General features: G+C 40.1%; 2 protein-coding genes and 1 long non-coding RNA gene across 8 annotated transcripts in view; 2 read left to right on the top strand and 1 right to left on the bottom strand.

Moving 5' to 3' along the window:
• Positions 1–65: 65 nt before the first annotated feature.
• jazf1b (JAZF zinc finger 1b) lies at positions 66–17,402 on the bottom strand. 2 transcript variants are annotated; one of them, XM_037073146.1, is made up of 5 exons: positions 17,257–17,402; positions 6,636–6,708; positions 5,381–5,577; positions 4,140–4,309; positions 66–2,389 (listed from the first exon to the last, which is right to left on the bottom strand). In XM_037073146.1, exons 1-5 carry the CDS (start codon positions 17,369–17,371, stop codon positions 2,213–2,215), a joined length of 732 nt encoding a protein of 243 aa, XP_036929041.1. In that variant the 5' UTR covers positions 17,372–17,402; the 3' UTR covers positions 66–2,212. The 2 variants fall into 2 exon arrangements, with proteins under 2 accessions (XP_036929041.1, XP_036929040.1); XM_037073145.1 differs by having other exon boundaries at positions 16,888–17,339.
• LOC119005495 lies at positions 2,816–9,467 on the top strand. Its single transcript, XR_005070523.1, has 2 exons — positions 2,816–3,275; positions 8,898–9,467. It is a non-coding gene; the product is annotated as an uncharacterized LOC119005495 (long non-coding RNA).
• creb5b (cAMP responsive element binding protein 5b) overlaps positions 17,388–20,948 on the top strand; it is a 53,739-nt gene continuing 50,178 nt past the window's right edge. Inside the window, exons 1-2 of one of the 5 annotated variants that reach the window (XM_037073136.1) lie at positions 17,388–17,530; positions 19,138–19,181. The gene's annotated coding sequence lies outside the window, so the exon portion shown is untranslated. Of the gene's footprint in view, positions 17,531–19,137; positions 19,203–20,948 lie in introns of all 5 variants that reach the window. The other 4 variants (XM_037073133.1, XM_037073134.1, XM_037073135.1 and 1 more) reach the window with 4 other exon arrangements.

Genomic DNA, 20,948 nt, shown 5'->3' with positions numbered 1-20,948 from the left:
GGGAAATGGCTTTTCTGTTCTTAATATGTATTCAGAACAATGCTGGTCAATAACAGGAGTCGTGAGACACGTCAGGAATTTTTATTCTTACTGTAACAAAAGTTTACATGAAGCAGCTTTTTGAAGAAATACAGTACATCACCATTAGTTTCTCCAAACAACCTCTGATTTATACACATTATACTATTGTTGTTTTTTGTTTTTTTTTAAACTCCAGAAACATATGAAAATATAATTTAATGCACTTAACACAGAACAATACATTCACTGTACACTATATCAAAGACTTTCCTCCACACTGGCAGTACAATACTGTCACAATTCTCCATTTGACTTCAGTTACATCCATGCAGTGAAGATGTCACCTAATGGCTCAATGTTGGCAAATCCCCAACCTTGTGGTATTTTATGATCTGGGGTTCACTATTTCAGGGATTTAAGGATGTCACCACTAATTTTATACATCACTTTGCGTTAACAGTTCTTGGAGAGTACTGCTGCATATGTGAAAAAGTAGTATAAAGCCTTTTGTGGCTTTAAAGGAAGCTGCATGTAATCTGATAAATTGTCTTCAGTGATGTCACTCAGTGGCTAAGATGCATTGCGTTTAACATAAGCACCAACTTTTGAAAAGGAAGAGTGGAATAACAGAGGTAGTATCTCTGGTTCTGTTGTACCAATTTAACTTTGTTTTTTAAACTGTCCAACAATGTTATAGGAGTGCTATGCTATTGCTTTTCAAAACCTAGAGCCTACATTAATCACAATGCAGCATGCCTTTGAGCAACAAAAGGCTTTGTAATACTATTTTTTTTTTTTTTTTTTTTACATATGCTGTAGTGCCCCTAAACACACGTTAATGTGTAGAATTGATTGGAGTTACCCTTTAAATGCTGTTCTACAACTGACCCTCAACTGACATTACATTTTTTTATTGGCACAAAGAAGGAGCCGCACGTGTTTCCTTCACAGTCTAACAACAGGACTGTGAGAACGTAAATGTGCTGAGTACATGGCTACTGTCAGCCCTGTTTTCTACTATCCGTGAAAAGGACAATCACATGGTTTCATAAGACAGCTGAGTCTCTGTCTGGACTCAGCAGTCTGCATTCAGATGAATTTGTCTGAAACGTCAAAACAAAGCCATACAAAGATCTGTACTGATTGGAATGGTTTACAATTCAAGGCAACTACTGTACATACAGAAATCTCACAGAAACACCTCAGGTTTGGTGTACATCTTCCCACTGGAGCGACGCAAACTTCTTCTCTGGAGGCCTTTCGCCTCGTTTTGGTATCTACTGCACGTACACCACAAACGAGTTATTGGCAAAAAAATTGCTGATTTGTTGGCCACTTGTTACAAAAAGTGCTTCAATCCCTCACTGTAAAATAGCGCGAGAAAACTGCTTGAATCTTCAGGAAAGTGACCGGGAACATTAGTAACAATGGCACGCAGAGTTCCCATGATCCCATGGAAAAAATACTATCAGACACTTGGGCAGGATTGTGGTGTTGAAATGCTTGCAAACGTCACCTGAGATCATCCTTTGGTGCTCACACACAAGTGTTTGCAGTAAAACTGATTTTAAAAAAAGGTTTCAAATACTTGTGATATGAAAGGAAAAGTACCAACAACTGATTATAAACGTCAAATGATTGAGGATGAAACTTTTGTCGGCTTGGATTTCTTGTTAGACCACAAACATTCAGATTTTTCTTTCTTTTCATTTTCCTCTGTCACATCTTTAGACTCAAATGAAACAGAGGGAAGGTGTTGGTGGCTCCTTTCTCCCAAAAAAGTTCCTCCGGCTTCACGCAGCTTTTAAAGCAGGATTCCCTGTTGTACATGCAAGGCCGCTTGTGACTCGGTGTGGCCTTCCTCTTGTCTAAAACATGCCCTCATCATCAACGAGCAGCATATGTCAAAACTAAAATAAAGTCAAATAGATAACTGATAGCTTAAATGTGCAAAATACAAAACTGTGAACTACCTAAAGATTCAGCATTCTGAATAAAAACTAAAGATGAGTAATAACACATTTATACCATGCAATCAAAAATAGTGTCATTACAAAGTGGGACAAGAGAAGGAGAAGGGGCCGTGAGGGTGAGAGGAAGGGGGGGTGGAGTGAGAAACAGCTGGTGATGGTGGTGTTCAGATGTTTGGGAGAGTAGCCCGAAAGAGACTGCTGGTCGCTCACTCCGCTCTCTACTGCTGCATCTTGCGGATGATGTCAGTAGAGATGGGTGGGTGGAAGTTGATGGTGTGGTGGCGGAGACCCTGAGATGTTTTGTAGCTCTTCCCACACCGGCACTTGAAGGGTTTGCGCACCCTTATCTGGGTTCGATGGCCGTTCTTGGCATGATACTTGATTCCGTTCACATTCTGTAATGAGGCAACAGAGAGGACATTGTTTTCCACGTCCACCTCCAACATGTTACTACACGAGTAAGAGGTACGACAGAGCTTCCTACAACTTACATGGTCTCTTACACACATACTTAATGGTGCAATATGCAAGAGTTGACCACCTCTCAAACTCGCCAAACAAACAGAGGGGAAGAATATCACCAGAGTAAATGCAAACTGTAACTGTAGCTGCTGTTAGTTGGCTCAGTTAGCCATGCAGCTAATGCTCCTGCTAGCTGACTCTGCTTGAACAGGAGTTCTGTGCAACAGATTGTGTTGGTGTTGTTTACTTTCGGAACAAAGTGAGTAGTTAGCATGCTAACTTCAGAAGATATCTCTACAGCACGCTATATTGACGTCCTTGACATAACATCAACACTGTTGTTTCTTTCGTATTCTGTTCATTTTGGAACGTTTTAAACATTTTTTTAATTATATATTTCACCTTTGAAGGTGTCACTGGTAGGATATGACCAGAATCCAATGGTGGCTTCAAAAAGGGGCAACATATCACCAGAGCTGTTTCCTACCTATCCTTGGCTGTGGCTAGCTACCATTAGCTAATTAGCTCATGGATCAGTTGGCTGTGGAACCATTTGTGCCAGACTTTGCCAGGACCACAACCTCGGATCACAATCACCAGGGGCAACTTCGCACAGCTAAACCGGGTTTAGCAGCCTGAGAGTGAGCGCGGCTACTTTGGTTCTGACCAGGACCGATTCAGGCGGGGTCAGGGGAGGCATTTGGCGCCAGGGGAGAGAGAGTCGGGCACTAGCATCCTACATCTTACTCGGTGAACAGAGGATTTTTTTTAAAAACCGAACCAGACGTGATTGTGGAAAGCAAAAGAAAGACTGTTTTGGTGAGTTTTATTTTGTTTATGTCGAGTTGGAATGAAGTGTCTTTTACGATGAGTTAACAAGGCAATTAAGCTCATATTAGTTTGACGAAACAAAGACTTGAAAGGTGTTCGTTCGTATTTTTCTGTTTGGCAATCAAAACAGATATGAGCATTTCCTTTATTTACATTTTGCGAGGTTATTTTGTTCATTTATTACACTGAAAGCTAGTGAAATGTAGCCTGTTGCGGTGCCGAGCGGTATAACGAGACAGGACGGGCCAGGGCGAGCTGGCTAGCATGCTAACTTCAGTAGACGTCTCTGTGACACAACACATAGACGCACTGTTGTTTCTTCACATTCTTCTCAATCAACATAGTTAATTTGATTTTTTTTTTCAATTTCAATTCTGGCCGTATTTTACAGTTTTTCCGGTTGACATGAACTATAGAGAGGAGAAATTAAAATGCACTCTTGTTACAAATCTATCCTGTTCTGCCCCTAAACAGATGCCTAATGCTGCCTGTTGCCTCAGACTAAGTCATCGCCCATAACCCTGTCATTCACGTCAGCAATGCAATTTTCTCAAGCTGCACATAATTTATCCCAACCACACATGCCAGATGTGAATGGAAAATGCTGTAAAACTCCACATCACTGCGCTGGACTAGATGTATGCATGTTGACATGCTGTAATGCCCAACTAAGAACTGATTTTCCTTTGTCAGCGTCAGAGAATCCAGTTTTGGGTATTTCTGTGAGCCAAAAATTCACACATTTTCTTCTTGGTACTTCTAATATCTCAGGTTTTTACTAGGAAAAAAAATATCTCACACTACATTATATTACATTTACATTATGTTTAATCTTATAGGATATTTGCCTACCTTGTATCTCTTTTTACAGCCTGGCACAGGGCAAGCGAAAGGCTTCTCGTCTCCTCCGTTCATGCACATAGAACTGAGGATGGACTCGGAGCTGATGGCGCTCTCTGTGGTCCACGACTCATCACTGTCAGACTCCTCAAAGTCTACCTCCTCCTCGTCACACTCGCTACCTGTGAGAGGTGAAAGACAGAAAGTAGAACAGTAATTGACTCGGGGCGTCACTGGCAGACATGCCATTAAGCGAGCCGACACTCTGATTTATGCACTCTTCGTGACTAATCTCTGGTGGTGAAATCCCGGCCTTTAAGCCTTCGGGCTGACAAGTGTGGACTGTTCTCAACGTGTGCTTTGGGCTAGTGTTCCCATAATCTCTGCATCATGTGTCACAGTGCCCAGAATTCCAGGAAGACTGAAATATGCCAGTCGTGGGAAAGAATGTATGCATTTTATTGAGGTCAACAAACTGCAATTTCTTTAATTAATTAAGGATGTTATGGCTGAAGACTGGCTGCAAAACCACAACAGCTAAAAACAAAACAGAATGTTAAAGGGTGCATGTTTTACATAAACAAGCACATGGGAAAATATTACAAGAAAAAGAGCTAAAACATAATGAAGACTGGTGAATGAGACAAGTCAGCTGGACTATGAGAACAGTTTTTTTTTTTACTGTGCAGTCTGAATGCTGTTGAATAGCAAAATATGAACATGACATATCAATCAATGTCCTATCATTCGAAGAGTGAAAAAGGGGGTGAAAATGATGGGGTGTATACGAATAAACTTGTTTGCTGTTGAAAAATGGGGTTATTATAAGGATTATAGCTGCCATTAAGTTGCATTGTGGGTAATGAAGTTTCCCGGTTGCAAAAGCTGTCCACTGTTCTAATAGTGTACTCCTTGTGGGCAGTTTATAAACAAATGACCAAACTTGATACAGCCGAACCAGAGAATTTGCCTATTTTATTTCACCACATTCGTCTTCCTTTTCAAAACCTGGCACCAACATTACCCACAATGCCACTCAGCCACTGAGTGACATCACTGGATTGCAATTAAATGCAGCTTTGTGCTATTTTTTTCTCATATGCCAAAGTATTCCCCAAGACCTGTAAATACACTTTAATGACCCCTCTGCTCTTTGCTTTGTTAACAATAGATAACATGTATTTCACTGCCAGCCGTCACTAAGTTCTGGACATCTAACTGGAGAGTTGAGTGTGTGAAGTGTGGTTATGTACCTGTTGGTGTACTGCTGCGGAAGGAAGAGGACGGGGTGATGGGTGGGGTGACAGGAGGGGTGAGGTTTCCACTGGTGTGGCGAGGCGGAGTGGAAACACTGCTGCGGCACAGATTGCCTGTCAGAGACAGAGACAACTTGGGCTGCACCTTCTTCTTCACGGCCTCGTGCTCTCGCCGTGCAGCATCTGTCATAAACCTGTAATCACGGGATGGATGACTGGTCAGCTTATGTCATCTTATCCGATGTACTTCTGTGGAACCTCACTGATGTTGCTGCTACTGAAGCTTTGCAACAAGACATGTTTGGAAAATATCATTGGCTCTTTTCCCATCAAAAGAACACCAGGGTTTATGGTGGATAGTTAAATCTTTGGTAAATGTGTATCATAAAAATGAAATGTTAACATAGACATTGTTAAAGCAAAAGTGGAATTAACAAATTAAAAGATAACCACATTAAGATGTGCTTGTGAAGGCCGGGAGACAGCGGCAGACCTTCTTGTACACTGGCTTGTTGCCACTGAAACCACTATTCAAGCACCATATCAAAGAGGACTGGGATGAACCTAGGCCAATAAAAAAAAACCCTGCTACCAAATACTGAAGTAATTCATCCAAGCAATCCACCAGATGACATTTGAAACTGCTGGTAGAAGCTCACAGAGGCAAACACTGCATAGGAGTAGGAGATAGTAATACTAACTGATGTGGAGGTATGTGAATCTTTACAAGGACAAAGATTAAAAACATTAACATTAATGTCATAATAATGTCAGATTTATAAGTAGATTTAGTTATCATTTAGTGAAAGGAGACCTGTTATGCTTTTTAGTTTTTTACTTTTCCTCCAGTGTTTTACATACAGTATGTTCTTGTGCATGTAAAAGGTCTTCAAAGTTAAAAAGCCCACATCAACAGAAACTCCTCTCTCCCACAGATATCACACAATGTCACAGAGACAAATATCTGCATAATTTACGCCTAGCAGCTAGTTTTGCGATGCTGGGTCAGGCATGTGTGCGCTGACCAATAAGAGCAGACTGGGTGTTAAAGAGACAGCAGCGTTTCAGACAGAGGGAAAAACAGTGCTGCAGCAGTGGACAGTATGAGAAAATGTATGTGTTTTTTGAGCATTAAATCATGTAAACTTATTCTAGTAGTAAACCAAAAGTAAAGCTATGAACTTGTAAAAGAGCATAACGTCTCCTATAATGCAAATATTTTCTCTTTCCATAAAAAATGACATTTCTTTACCTGTTGATGTAGCTGAGGGCAACATATGTTGGCTGCTGCTGCTCCTGCTTCTCCAGAAGACGAGGATCTGTGTCTGAGCAGATGACAGAGGCAGGAAGTAGGAGGAATTAGGCAGATGCTTTAACTGTAAACAATGCCAAATGTTGTCATATGGTCAACATCGAAATACGTGGTTGAAACATAATCAGTGCATACCTTGCTGTCAGATTTACAGCAAATACAGACGACTAATACACAACAGAGCTTTTAAATTTGAGTGAAACATTTTAAATCTCTTGTATCAGATTACCAAAATAAGACGCAGCACCTATTTACTGTTTATGTTTACCTTTCGCCATCATCATTACAAGGCCTCATTGCGTGTCTGTTATCGTACATCTGTAAAAATAAACTTTTCAGTATGAATATTGAACTATGTTTGTATCTTTGGATGTTGTTGAAGATGACAGATGTATACTTGTGACTGAACCTTTGCGATCTACTGCTTAAAAAAAAAAAAAAACTATATCCGTGTGCCCAGCACACTCAGCGGCAAACAGTAGAGGACTGTGGCTAAATTGGGTGAGACCTAGGTATGAATGTGGGTGCATGAATTTGAGGAGGCTGGTTGTCCAAGAGCATGCATGCACAGCTGACTCGACGGGTAAAAGCTCATAAAAACTATCGAGTAAAAATAATCAAAATGCAGGATATTGTGCAATATGCAGTACAATTAGTTAAAACATGATGTCATGCACCACTGTCTAGACGACAGTCACTGTTTAGTTTAGTGTTCCTGGAGAAGCTCCACAGTTTTTTAAGCTGAAGCCGGTCTCTTGACGTATTTCCTTTTTGTCATTAATTAGCTTTGTTTTAAAGGTGCAATATGTAAGAAAAGGCTTTGTTTCTGTTGAGTGAGGTGTGTTTAATAATAAGTTAACGAGGTAGTTCAGCTTGACTTTGCCCGGCAAAAGAGAAACTTGAATTCAGAATGTGTACAGGGAAAAATAAGCCTAACCCTAACCCTAACCCTAACCCATCAGAATATTTACTCTCTTGTGAGTTTGATTAGATTCTTGATTGGGCTAAATTTCTTAAGAATAGCACCATTAAAGGTAACATTTTTTTCAACACATTCAAAAGCTAACCAAAATTATTAGTTTTGATGCTATGTCAAAGACATCTGTGTTTTGTGATAAAGAGATATCTACTGATGTACCAATGCTAACTAGCTAGCTTGCCTGAAAACCTCTTTCTCCGAGCGGCCTCCAAACACTCCCCTGGTAATGCAGATAGGTGCATGGCTAACTGAGCTAACAAGTTTACAGTAGCTACAGGATGTATACGTACAATATAGTTTATAGTTAGCGGCAGTTAGCAATCTGGTGATATGGTGGAATATGAATTCAAGGTGACTTATTATTACGTGTGACCCCTTTACAGAACAAAGATAAAACCAAATTGATAGATACAGTATATATCAGCTAAACACAAACATATACATTTGAAAAAATAAAAAATAAAATAAAAAAGGTCTATGTCCACTTGTTATATTTGAATTCATAGAGAAGGAGAGCTCAACATCTTAAGTGCCTTCTCTTTTTGAATTTCCATGGCACATTTTGAAAAGCTGTGCTCTGCAGACACCACATTGCTCATACATGACCACACTTGACACATACTGAGCTTTCCCATGCTGTGCTCCAGACATTCATCTTGCTCAGCGGTGCTAAATGTACAACAATAGCCAATCTCCACACCCTGAGGTGAAGCGGGCCTGACTTCAAACGCTCGCTTCCCACTGCCGTCCATGTGGGAGAAGAGAGATGCCCCATAAAACAACAGTGTCTACCACTTACCAGCTGAGCCTCCCTGTCTGCCTCTGACAGAGCTGCGAAAGGCTGCTACCCCCATGTGGTTAAAACTATGGCTTGTTTCCATCCACAGGCTCATTTATGCACAACACTCACACCTAAGGCTATTTGTAACATTTAATTTTAAATTATGCCTTCGTGAGTCACAGTGACTCTGTCAGAAGCAAGTGTAACAGCAAGCAAAAAAGAAACGGTCCAGTACTAGTGGATATAATTTGAAAATGACCATGGCAATGATACAAAACATGAAATAGTGTAATTAAAGTCTTCCTGTTCAGCAACACCTTTTGGAGGCTGTAATAAAACGCTGAGTCATGCTCTATTAGTACCTCCACAGTCTTTTACTCCTGTTTGTGTGTTTGTTTGTCGAGGACAAAACACCTAAAAACAGATTTCCATTAAATTTCAGCTGGACAGAGAGACCGGTGTGCCAAAGACGAACGGATCAGATGTTGATGGAACTCTCTGATGATTCTGATTTCACCATTACGTGATCCACTCTCACCATTAGATGATCTAGTTTTCACTTTAATGGGAACAGGTATTCTCAAGGTGTGTCTGAGGAGACGTGACTGCGGCTTGGTATCAAACGTCAGTCATTTTTGAGAGCCAACTGGGATGCATCTGTACCACCAATCATCAATGACTGTCATTATAGAAAATGTTACTTATTAGACTTAGATTTTAATCAAACTGGCAATAGACTTGTTTTTCGAAGTTTGTAGTTTGAGGATTGAAGATCACTTTCACTGTCTCCCAGGAAAATTAAGGCTGTCTGGCGGCATTTTTATCTGCTTTCATGTCACCATTATTTGCTAAATGGATAAATAAAGTCACATTTTGTCCTGTGTAGTTGGTAGTTACTCTGAAGTAAATGGAAAGCAATCTGTTTGTCTTGGCACTAACAGTAAAACCTTTTGGAAGTGCTGTGGCGAAGACAATGGAAACATTATTCTCTAAAATAAAGTATCCAAAATGGTATTGTTTAAGTCATTTACTGATACCAGATTGAAGAATTTCAAATCCCCACATCTAGTCAAGACACACAAATTGGTTATTTACTGGTGTATTATGTATTCTTAACTGTAGTTCTAATACTTTTTTACAATTTAGTCACAAGAAACTGTCTTAAATTAATTTAACTTCTCTTTGGGTGGAGCAAATCACAAGTATGTCAATTCATGTTGAAGCCATAATTAGAAATCTATGCAAATTGAAATGTAGATGAAACCAAAAACTGTTTGTAGGAATACCAACACAGTGTATAAAATGAAAGTACAGACACCCACCTGTGCACATGCAAACGTCAATATAAGACACATACAGCACAGACTGCACTCTCCATATTTAATAGTGTAATAGTATACTTCTGGCTTAATATGTCAAGAAGAAGGTGAAAGTTGCCATTGACGAGTAAAACCACATTTTGAAAGCACACATTTTAGAGATCAAACAGAAATCTAAGTCAACAGACCAATGTCAGTCTTACTGAAAAGTGCACAAGAGCGATGACACAGGCCATCATCCACTCAGCGGTTAAGGCCGAGCCGCCTGGTTGACGATGAAATAGTGGCAGAATTTTATGATACTGGCAGGTAGGCCTGAGGAACAGCTTAAACCTCAGCGCCTCAGGCTCAGGAGGTTTCTCTCAAGGCCTCAGTCGTGAGCAAGTGTTTCATTAACAGCGGATTTATCCCCAGTGAGAAGGACAGCACACCTCTCTCTACTCTCCAGCCAAAGTCATGGAAACACAGAGTAGGAAAGACACATTCATAATGGCACTATTCCCCAGCCAAAGGCTGGAGGCAGTGTGGAGAACATTCTGAGCGCTGTGGGCTGGTATGCGTGTGCGTGAGTGCACAAGAAATCCCTCCTAAGATCCCTAATGTGCTTCAAGGAGTGGTATGGCGGCCTGCTCACGGACCACTCAAACAGCAGTGGATCAATCTGTTCCCACACACTGTAAATCACACACACCTCAGGTGGGGACTGGGGAGAGAGAGGCCTGCAGGGGCCAGTCCCCTGCAGACCCTGCTATTCTTTCGGGGCCACCAGCAGTCAAGGACCAGAATGAAGGCACCTCAAATAGAGATGGGAACCTCTCTAATCAAACTACACAGGTGGTCCACCTTGGTGGCCGACTATTAGAAGCCTTCTGGGAAACAAAAAGGGGGATTTATTTATTCAGCAGCACTGGGTCCAGAGGCAAACAATCAGTTCCTGTAAGCACCAGTGATAGTTTTGTAAAAGGTACAGTGATTCATTTAAGGTACAATGTCATGTACAAGGTGAAGGGTTCATTTATTTGTCATTTTACAAAACTGGTGGCAAAACAAAATTTAAAGTCCATTGTGCTCCACAGGAGAAAAACAGTACATACTTCTATCATCGACAATGCAAGCTTTGTTAGAAAGCCAAAAAGACACAAAAGTAGCAAAACATAACAAAGATATAGCAGAGGTTAAAAGGAGATATTGGCTCTTTTTAAAGTCATACAGCAGATTAAACATATTTCATTCAGAAAATCAAAAAACTGCTTCAAGTAATTAAAAAAACACTTGGTGAAACTATACTCAGTCTGAGAGTTTCCATCCAGCATTTTGAAGATGAACTAATTCTAAGGGAATGAAAACTAAATTATATTCCATTTCAGCCTCCCAGTTGCCACAAATCTTACACACTAGACTAGAACGTAATGGCCCCAGAGATTTCTAATTACAACAAATCTGCTTAGCCTCAAGATAACACAAACCTTGACGATATATATACGACATATATGAAGCATCGCCTGTGCCGATTGTTGGTGTCTGTATGTGTAGCATTTGTATGGGAACTTCGACTGCCCGAGTCAGTAGCTGCAGTGTATGAGGGCAGAAAACATGATGCAATAACATGTTCTCATTAGGGCCCCTATGACGGCCCGCCACAGGAAACCAAGAGACGATCACACAACAAACCTTCCTAAGGCAACGGGGGAAGTGACGCCTGCTGCCCTCTAATAACGGCCTCCACGACCCTCTCTCACACACACACACACACACACACACACACACACACACACACACACACACACACACACACACACACACACACCAGACGCACAGCTCCCTCTCTCATTTCCACCGGTGTCTGGCTCTCCCATCCACCCTCATGGCCAAATGCACTGTGGGGTAGAGCAGAGTGCTGAGCATTATGGTGACATGTTTATGGCGGCTCTGAGCAGCGGGGGACATTACCAGGAGTGGTGGCACAGGTAATTCATTATGATGTGACCTCTGAGGAGGAAATGAAACGGAGTCAAGCTCCATGTGTAAGCTGCCTTTGCGGGTTACTGAAAAAAACACGGGGAGGTTAAAATGATCCATTATAAATACGTTTAGCACAGACAGCAGCTTAAACATCTACAGATGCACGGAGTCACACACATCTCTACAAAGACATGTTTGTGCAAACACAGAAGTAAACACACATTGCTGCTCATTGCAAACATGTGGATTCTCAGTTTAGTGATTCGCACAAGGGCTGCAACTAACAATTATTTTCATTTTAGATTAATCTGCTGATTATATTCTCCATTAAGTGATTAAATGACTACAATTTCCCAAAATGTTTAGTTTCTCAGACAGATGACCAGATGATTTAATGTGTCAACAACTCAAAACCTAAAAACTACATATTAAAGGTGCACATTAGAAATTTTAATCTGACGAGAAAAATCGTCATTGATTGATTTTCTTGCTTTAAATAAAGAAAATAAACAAATTTAAACAAATCGAATTTCATTTGTGCTTGCTTTGTCATTATTAAAACAGTTGAAGCCTAACTTTCTGTCCATTGAACAATCTATTAAAGATATATGTTACATTTCCACATTAACATCTACACGTGCTGTGTTTTTAAACAGGACCAGAGAAATCAGTCATCTTGTTCAATATAATGTTGCATTTCATTTGGTCTCCTCCTGCTATAATAATCCAGGGAATAACAGATGATATCTCAAAGAGCTAGGAGGGAAGTCAGTAACAAGTCTAAACCTTAAATTTTAAGGTTTAGACTTGTTACTGACTTCCTTCCTAGCTCTTTGAGAAATGTGCACAGACGAGACGTTTTAAGGCTTAAAACATCTCGTCTGTGCACATTTCTGCCTGAGTTACATCAGACAGATTTGTATTGGCAATGATGGTTGTATAACAATGAAGACAACTCCCATTATCCTTAGCAGCAATCTTGACATACTATGGGTTTAGTTGTCTAATGGATTCATTTTTATAGTTTTTAGACTGACATTTATCATATTTTGAATTTGACCGTGTTCGTGTTAAAATTGCAGGAAATCTGTGCTCTTTCGGAAGATTGAAAAATCCAAGAGACACTTCTCAAACACTTCTGCTCAAATCCATACCAGTTAAGTCAAGAGGGGTGTCAAATTGCCAATAAATGAAACATCCTAGGTTCAATCAAACTGTTTTTACAGACAGGTATGCAGCTGTAGTAAAGGAAGAATCCTCATATCTACAGCATGCTGGATCGTGGCTTAATGTTCATCATCATCCGTTAATGCATCGAACAAAATCTTTCACAATAAATTCCATTTTTCTCTGCAACGAACTGCACGCCCACATTGCGTAACGTCAACACAAGCTGTACATTATCTCCTGCGAGGGATGTTTCATCGAGTACAGGAGCCCCTCACGTCGCAGTCACCACACAGGAACAGGAGCAGCGGTGTCGGGGGATGGGGAAATGTAATTAGGGCCCACCAGGTGCACAGATCAGGGAACTAGTTACTGCTTCCCAAATTTATTACTTCCGTGCAGATTTTTTTTGCGGGGGGGGGTGTACATACCAAAATCTACTAAATGAGCCTCCAGTGAGAATTGGCAACAAACAGATGCATTGTTACCAAGCCTGGACACTTCAGGCCCCAGCAGCACACACACACACACACACACACACACACACACACACAGGTTTAAATAACATGGTCGCTATTTGCTCCTGGTCTACAGTGGCCTGGTCGCGCAGTGACAAAGTAAACATTTCAGTGGCTCAGCATGAGCAATTTTTTCATGCCGCACAAGAACACCAGACCACTGAGGAGATCTTTCAAGCTTAATATGACTTAGGCTCAGTGTTAAAACCTTCCTCTGCTCTCGCTGGTGTTTTCTGGGGCTCATTAGCATCTGCTCTCTTAAAGTTAGCTGAATTTGTTCACAAAGGTCTAAAGGGACCACCCAACACTCACATTGTCAACTTGAATCTGCTGTGAGGACGGTGGAGGAACAATGACAGATTTATTCAGAGTTTGCTTTGTTGATGTGGGCTGGAAATTATTCTGTACACTTTATCTGAGATTTGTTTAATAAGATTCAAACTTAAGTCATTTAAGAAAAGTCTTGAGGTTTCTTAAACATCAAAGTAGCTGTGCTAATTCCCTTCAAGTACTGCAGTGCACAAAAGTAGACTGGAAGGATCGTGAAATATTCAAGGATAAGCTTCCCTTAACTTCAGGATTATTTATCTCAATTTAACATATATAATTTTTATCAATATGTTTTCATTTACTAAAGCACTGCTATTTAAGCCGGTCACTGCTTGACACAATAGTTGTTAAACAGGGCTACAACTTACAATCATTTATATTATACATAAATCTGCCATTTTTTTCAGAATTAATCGATTATGGTAATTGTTTGGTCTAACAAATGGGGAGAAAAAAAATTGAAAATTGCTCATCACAATTTCCTAGATCCCAAAGAGACATTTGTCCAACCAACGCTCAAAGAAAAGCAGCAAATCTTTACATTTCAGAAGCTGGAACCAGCAAATGTTTGACTTTTTTGATGAAATATTACTGAAAAGATTTATCGGTTGAAAACAGTTGGCGAAGAACTTTCTCTAACTCGACTTATTCTTGCACCTCTATTGTTAAATGAGCAGAGGAGGCAAGTTTTGGCCTTTAATATCCACCACATACTGTTACTGTTCAGACCAGGCATCTCAAGAAAAGCAACCTCAACCAACAGCAGAGCAGCGCCACCTCTTGTCCACAGAGCTGACCGGCAGGTCGGCTGGGGAAAATGGGGACAAGAATGTGCGCTTGTTTTCCAGGCGCCTAATTATAAAGGAGAATGTGCTTTAAGCAGCAGGCCACCAGATGAGGAGGAAGACAGGCCAAATCAAGCACTCTCTCTGTAATTATGCTTCACAGGCACTTGGCACAACGCGCAAGATTTCGCACTTCTCAGAGTGGGCACAGGCCAGCGGACAAAGGAGGGGGGCAGCAAAGTTTTTCCACTCTGGGCCAACTAATTGCCTCATTATTCCCCAATAAGTCATTTGGAGGCATTTTTTTCTAAGGCTAACACCTCGGACACATGCACAGCACACAATCAGAGGGCAGAGGATATTAAAGCCAGTCAAGCAACAAACAAGAACAACAGAGACAGCTGTGCCTTGTCAGCTTCAATAATAAGAGTCTGAAATATTAGATTGGGAAACAGATGTAGGAACTAAAAGAGTGTCCAAGTAGGAGGAGGGGAATTTCACTTCCTAGATCAAGCTTTAACGATATAAATGTTTTAACACTTAACAAAAATGTAATGTTCCTGATAATATGATGTGAAATACATGTCAAATAAAACCAAATGCACTTACTAACCTTTTGTAAATATAGCAATAAAGTATGGATAATAAATAAGTAAAATAATAAAGTGACATATATTTCTTTTAATACTGATTTGCTGCTTTGATTTTCTTTTGTAGGTATTTTTTAATAAAGTGAAAAGAGGCTATAAACATGTTGGCCTGTGGCACTAAGCACCAGCTGGAAATGAAATCAAAAACCCTAAAATGAGGTACTCATATAAAGTCCACGCTTTTATTTTACATATCACTCAACTTAATAAAAACATTTTCTTCACCTGTGCACACAGAGGACACAATGACAAAGTGCTTTGTATAGCACATTCATTGCTTCAGTTTCTTTCTGCTTAAATACGACACAACATGTTGGATATTTCACAAACTAAAGTGATTTTTAAATACAGGTGTTACTAATCACATTAGCTAATGCGCTGTGCCTAAACAGAGCCAAACCTCCATCGATGTCACAAGTAACACCTGTGCTTAATGGCTGTTTCACGCCAAAATTGCTGCAGTGAAGAAAATCTGTTGTCGCATCAATTACTCAAACAGCAGTGGTTACATTTCCTCAATCAGACAACCTCATTGTAAATGAGGGTTAAATGTTTCAGTTTCATAATGAGTTTCCATCTCCACCTACAGGTAATTCTTGTTATTGTCTTGCCTCGCATGAACTAGAGGTGGCGCTGTTGACTATGGTGGGATTTGATGTGCAGTCAGGAGGATGACAGCGTGGAACATGCTATGTGCTGGTGTTGGCAGACCGACACTGACGTGGGACTGGACATGATTTTCAAACGCAATATAGTATCAATATGATAAAGTTGCACTGTTCTCCTGCATGATGGTGTTACACTTGTTTTAGTGTTAATCATGATGCAGTCAAGTGTAATCTATTCATTACTGTTGTAGGTAACACGGTGTTTACTTTTTCAGATACTCAGATTATGGGTGGCCTGTATCCTTTAAAACGACATGGCAAGAAACTGCTTTTCAAAATATTGATAATTTCTTCCACTAAAGTTCTTCCACCTAAAGTTTTTGCTCAAAGCTATTCTCATTTCAGTGCATGGACAGACCAACACAACAAAGGCTAAACACGATTGAAAGCCATTATTATCTTCACAGTGTATGATATTTCAGCTGACAGACAATGAATGGTTAAAGGTGCAATTTGTGTTTGAATTCCACCTCAAAACAAATAGGGGCCAGCATATCACCAGGGTCAATGCTAATTGCTGCTCCCATTAGCTAGTTAGCTCAGTTAGCCGTGCAGTTAGCAGTTGGTGCACCAGTGAAGTGCTTACTCTGCTGGGAATGCGTGCTTTGGACAGGGACGAGCGTGGATGGCTCCTCAGCTTGCTAATGATGCTTTAAAAAAACAACACATAAACAATGTAACTGCAAAACCGGTATTCCTTCACATTCTGTTAAGTTTGGAATGTTTTCAACCAAAAATGGTACTATTGCACCTTTAAGAGGTATATATATATATACCTGCTAATTTAAAAACTGGCCCAACATTGACAGTTGATTAGTATCAGATCTATAGCCTAACAACAAGGTGATTTAGACAGGTACATGCTATGGAAATACATCTTGCATCTTTACAAAACTCTGCTCTCATGACGGGTTGAGAGATGTGAAGTTAAATGTCTCATCAGTTGTTGAAGTGGTCAATAAAAGAGAATTTAAGATGCCTTCTTCTAACAAGCAGAACAAGTGAACTGCCGATACTCAACGACAGTACCTACATCGGCTCGTGCACACTGTGAGTGAACTCATGACGCTTCCGCGGCAGCTGAGCGCGGGGGCCTCCTGCGATAATGTTGCACGAGCGAGCCGACGGAGCGTAAAGAAACTGTCTTCCTGTCTGTGTCGATGTGTCGGTGCAGCTCTGTGGCCGGTACACCTTTCTAATCCCCGACACAGCGGCGATACGTGATTACAGGTGGCGAACACGGAACTGTAACATCCACAGCGACGCATCAACAGCCACCCCACCTAGCAACAGGGTTGTCAGGACGCAGGAAGTAACTTGCTAGCTCGCTAACTTAGCCACTCCTGCTAGCTTGCAAACCTCGGCCATTGCTAGCTGCGGCGCTCATTACCAGGGCGCTTACCGATGTGGTTATCCTCGATGTGCACGATGAGCTCGGCCAGAGAGTCGAAGTGAAGTCCGCAGCCCCCGAACCTGCAAGCGTTGGAAAAGAAAGAAGCAGCGGCGATGCCTGTCATGGTCGCTGCTGCATTGGAAATGAGGGCAGGCAGCAGCAGCAGCAGCGAGAAGCGAGCAGCGGGGAGACAGCAGGCGGACAGCGGTGGCAACAGCTGGAGCGGTGCGGTGACTCCTCCGAGCTGCGTCAAACCAGCTGGAGAGCGACAGACAGGCCGGAAGTAAGTCGGCTTGGCTTTCATTACAAAAGCACGACCTCTTTACAAAGACGTGTAATATAAAGAGCCACACATTTAGCCCACATGCATCACAACTCACACAAATCTGAATTCATGTCACTAGATCAAGATTCATCTTAGAATTGGAACAATAAAACAAGCAATAGAGGCCAAACTGGTGTTTTGAAACGGTGCACCCTGTAGTTTTGAGGAAGAATTTCTAACCAGACCAGAAAGGTCTTCAGGACTGATTTTATTTTATACCTAAAAAAAGGTGATGAATGTCAGTTGTGACATGGATCACAAACTGGATCAACGAGTAACACGACTTAATACCGTTTTGCTTTGTTTATATTTGGCGGACCCTGCCATCTTGTGATCTTCAAACAGTGTTCTGGGGACCTGAATTTTCCTTTGTGAACAGCTTGTTTATTCAGTGATGTAGAAAAAATAGTTGTTTGTTTATATTATTATCATCTCATCAATATTGTAAATATTACAAATCTGAGTTTGGATTTCTTCTCCAAAACTACATAGTGTCGCTTTAACGCATGTAGCAGCTAGCCTAAAATCAAAAATGTGTATTTATTGGAGGTGAAGTTAAGTGTCTGTGAACAACACCTGAAACTGTAAAATAATAGATACCTTACTGTGGGCTATATCAGACTTTGGTATGATAAATCAACTATCACAGGTGGAATAATTCCCTTATCAGGTTGATTTAGTTAACTGACCAATTTGAATAATGCATTAGTCAACAGATCAACTAAACATTTCATCACCAGTTAACAAAATATCTTCTATGTAGTCTAATTCTCTAAATGCTCCTTTGAAGACACTTTAGCTGCTTTATTAAGCCACTGTGATGATAGAATATAGAATATTGTTCATATTATTACAGTGTACATTTTGTAAACATATTAAATGACTGTGTTGTCTTTAGGGCATTTTCCTCAACAAAAGTAGTGGATTTATTATAATAACAAATAAACTGAAGCTATATAATATTTTAATATTATTATTATCATTATTTTGATCCATAGTAATAATAATAAAAAGAATAGACAATGTATCCAATTTTTTTTTAAAGCCAGTTTTCCAATGAAATATACTTAGGTAACTATGAAGTACTTTGAATTTTATTTCTAAAGTTTTGAGGGGAAATTGTGTTTTTAAAAAACTTGTCTAACTTGATGCATGTGATTTGTGTACAGTTGGTTGGATGGGGGAGAAAGAGGGACTGTCTGTAGATAATCAACAACATTCCCTCAAACCACCAGCTGAATCCTTTCTTTGAAAAAGAAAAAAAAAAGATTTTCGTGATTAAGGTCGGTTGTGTCATGGCTCACAAATTGGATCAACAAGTAGTTGAAAGGCTTCTTATGGCCACAGTGTGGCAGTGTTGGTCAGTGGATAAATAAGAGTCACTCTTCTGTGCAGTCAGATTGGAGTCTAACACCAATCCAAACTATCAAGGGTATTTTGAGGCCACAGAAAGTAAACAACTGCAGCTTTGTGTGTGTAGATTTAACTTTGTGCTACAGATATTAAATATTTCATTTTTTTTTTTTTATAAAATATGAACTTGCTCTTCCTTTATCTGTTTTCAGTGGAAGAGAGGGTATCATACAGTCATTTGAAGACAAAGTGGAAGGTCTGTAGACAATAACTGATGGTAAGGTTATGTATCGCCGGTAAACAGTAAATATTAATCTTGTGTGCATCTATAGAAATATAAAATCAAAGCAATCAAATTTTGAAAATGTGAAATTACAGTTATGTGATATACTGTCTTTAACTTTGTCCTTTTCTATCAAATATTTTGCATTTATTGACTGTGCAGTAACCTTGAATTTGTGCCTGGTGATGGTGTAATGGTCACCAGTGGGATCAGCCCATTTTCAGAAAACTTGTTCCACTAAAGCCTGAGAAATCTGTGGGTTGTTACTTTGAAAACATGACATCACACACTGCCTCTTGTTTGAGGAAGCTGATGGCTTTCATTTTGAAATGCACGCATTACCTACCCACAATTATTTATTGATGGCTGTGCCTGACGAGCGTAACTACATCAAATCATTACTCTTCAATTTGTTACAACCCATAAATGTAGATGAGGTAATAGACGGATTTGTGAGTTTCAGTGGTGGAGATTTACTGAAGAGGTTGTTTAACCCAATGTAGTAACACATGCAGCAAAAGTCACATTTCACACTTTGCTGGTAACTAAACCCTGTTGCCCTAATGTGAAATATAAGTCTGAGCTCACCGACAAGATCATTTGATCACTGTTCAGTAGTTATATGCCCTCCAGTAACAGTAATGAGAGACACCCAAGTTCTACTGGTGTCTCAAAATTCACACCCAGTAGAGACTTATTCCAATTTACGTACAATTATACAACTTTTCTGTACATATAATGCACAGTTAAATCGTCTCAAAACATAGTAGAAGCAGAGGCTTACCTGCTACAAAACTCCCCCAATTTATTTAAAGCTTAATTCATCAATGTGTTTGTTAATTGATAACTGTTTTGTAGCAAATTAATAAAACAAAAGGTTCTCCTGACTAAGGTAAATTGTAAAGAAAAACACAACACAATAAATAAAATGCTCTACAAATGAATCCAAAACATTATTCATGCAATGCTGTTATATAAATTAGAAAAATACAAGCTACAGAGTTTTTATTATCATCCATGTTTTATGACACTTTTTCAAACCCGAGCCACAAAACATTTGTAATTGATTTTACAAATGACCTTAATAATCCAGTTTGAGCGCACACAGAAGCCCAGTCCAGATGCCAAATGAATGATGTACTCACCCACAATGCAGAGCACAGAGGAGATCACCCTCCTCTGTTATAAATCTAAAGAGTCATCACACAGGCAGCATCATTCACCAGCCACCTAATGTAAATGTTACAGGGTTGAGTGTTTGAGTGCAGGAATGTCACCGGGGTTATCTACTGGGAACCTCCCAGCACATATGTTTTGTTGAATTAGGCTCTCAGTTCCACCATAACACTACAGCGATGTTTGGTGTCCCAGGAGCCAAGTCTCCCCTTCATAAGTGCTTTGCAAACCTTTAATCAGTCGACCATTCTTTTCAAAAAGATATAAGTCTAAACATATACACAGTTCCTTATTCCTATGATGAAGTTAAATTCCAAATCAATCCCACAACCCAGTAGGTAATTGTAAGGACTTTATGGCTGTATCTTTCTTTGATGCTTTGTCTTCAACACGATAGCAGAGCATAATGGATTATTTAGTGCGCTTTTTTTCACAGCCAACACCGTCTTTGAAAAAGGATGTCAACAATGTTATACTATGGTGGTCTGACTCTTCATGCAGCATCTCCGGATCATCAACCCGTCAACAGCTCTAACATCCTTCTCTGAAGTTCAGAAACTAAAT

Source organism: Acanthopagrus latus, chromosome 17 (assembly GCF_904848185.1).
Source record: "Acanthopagrus latus isolate v.2019 chromosome 17, fAcaLat1.1, whole genome shotgun sequence".
NCBI classification, from domain to species: Eukaryota; Metazoa; Chordata; class Actinopteri; order Spariformes; family Sparidae; genus Acanthopagrus; species Acanthopagrus latus.
This window is presented reverse-complemented; position numbering and strand designations above follow the sequence as displayed.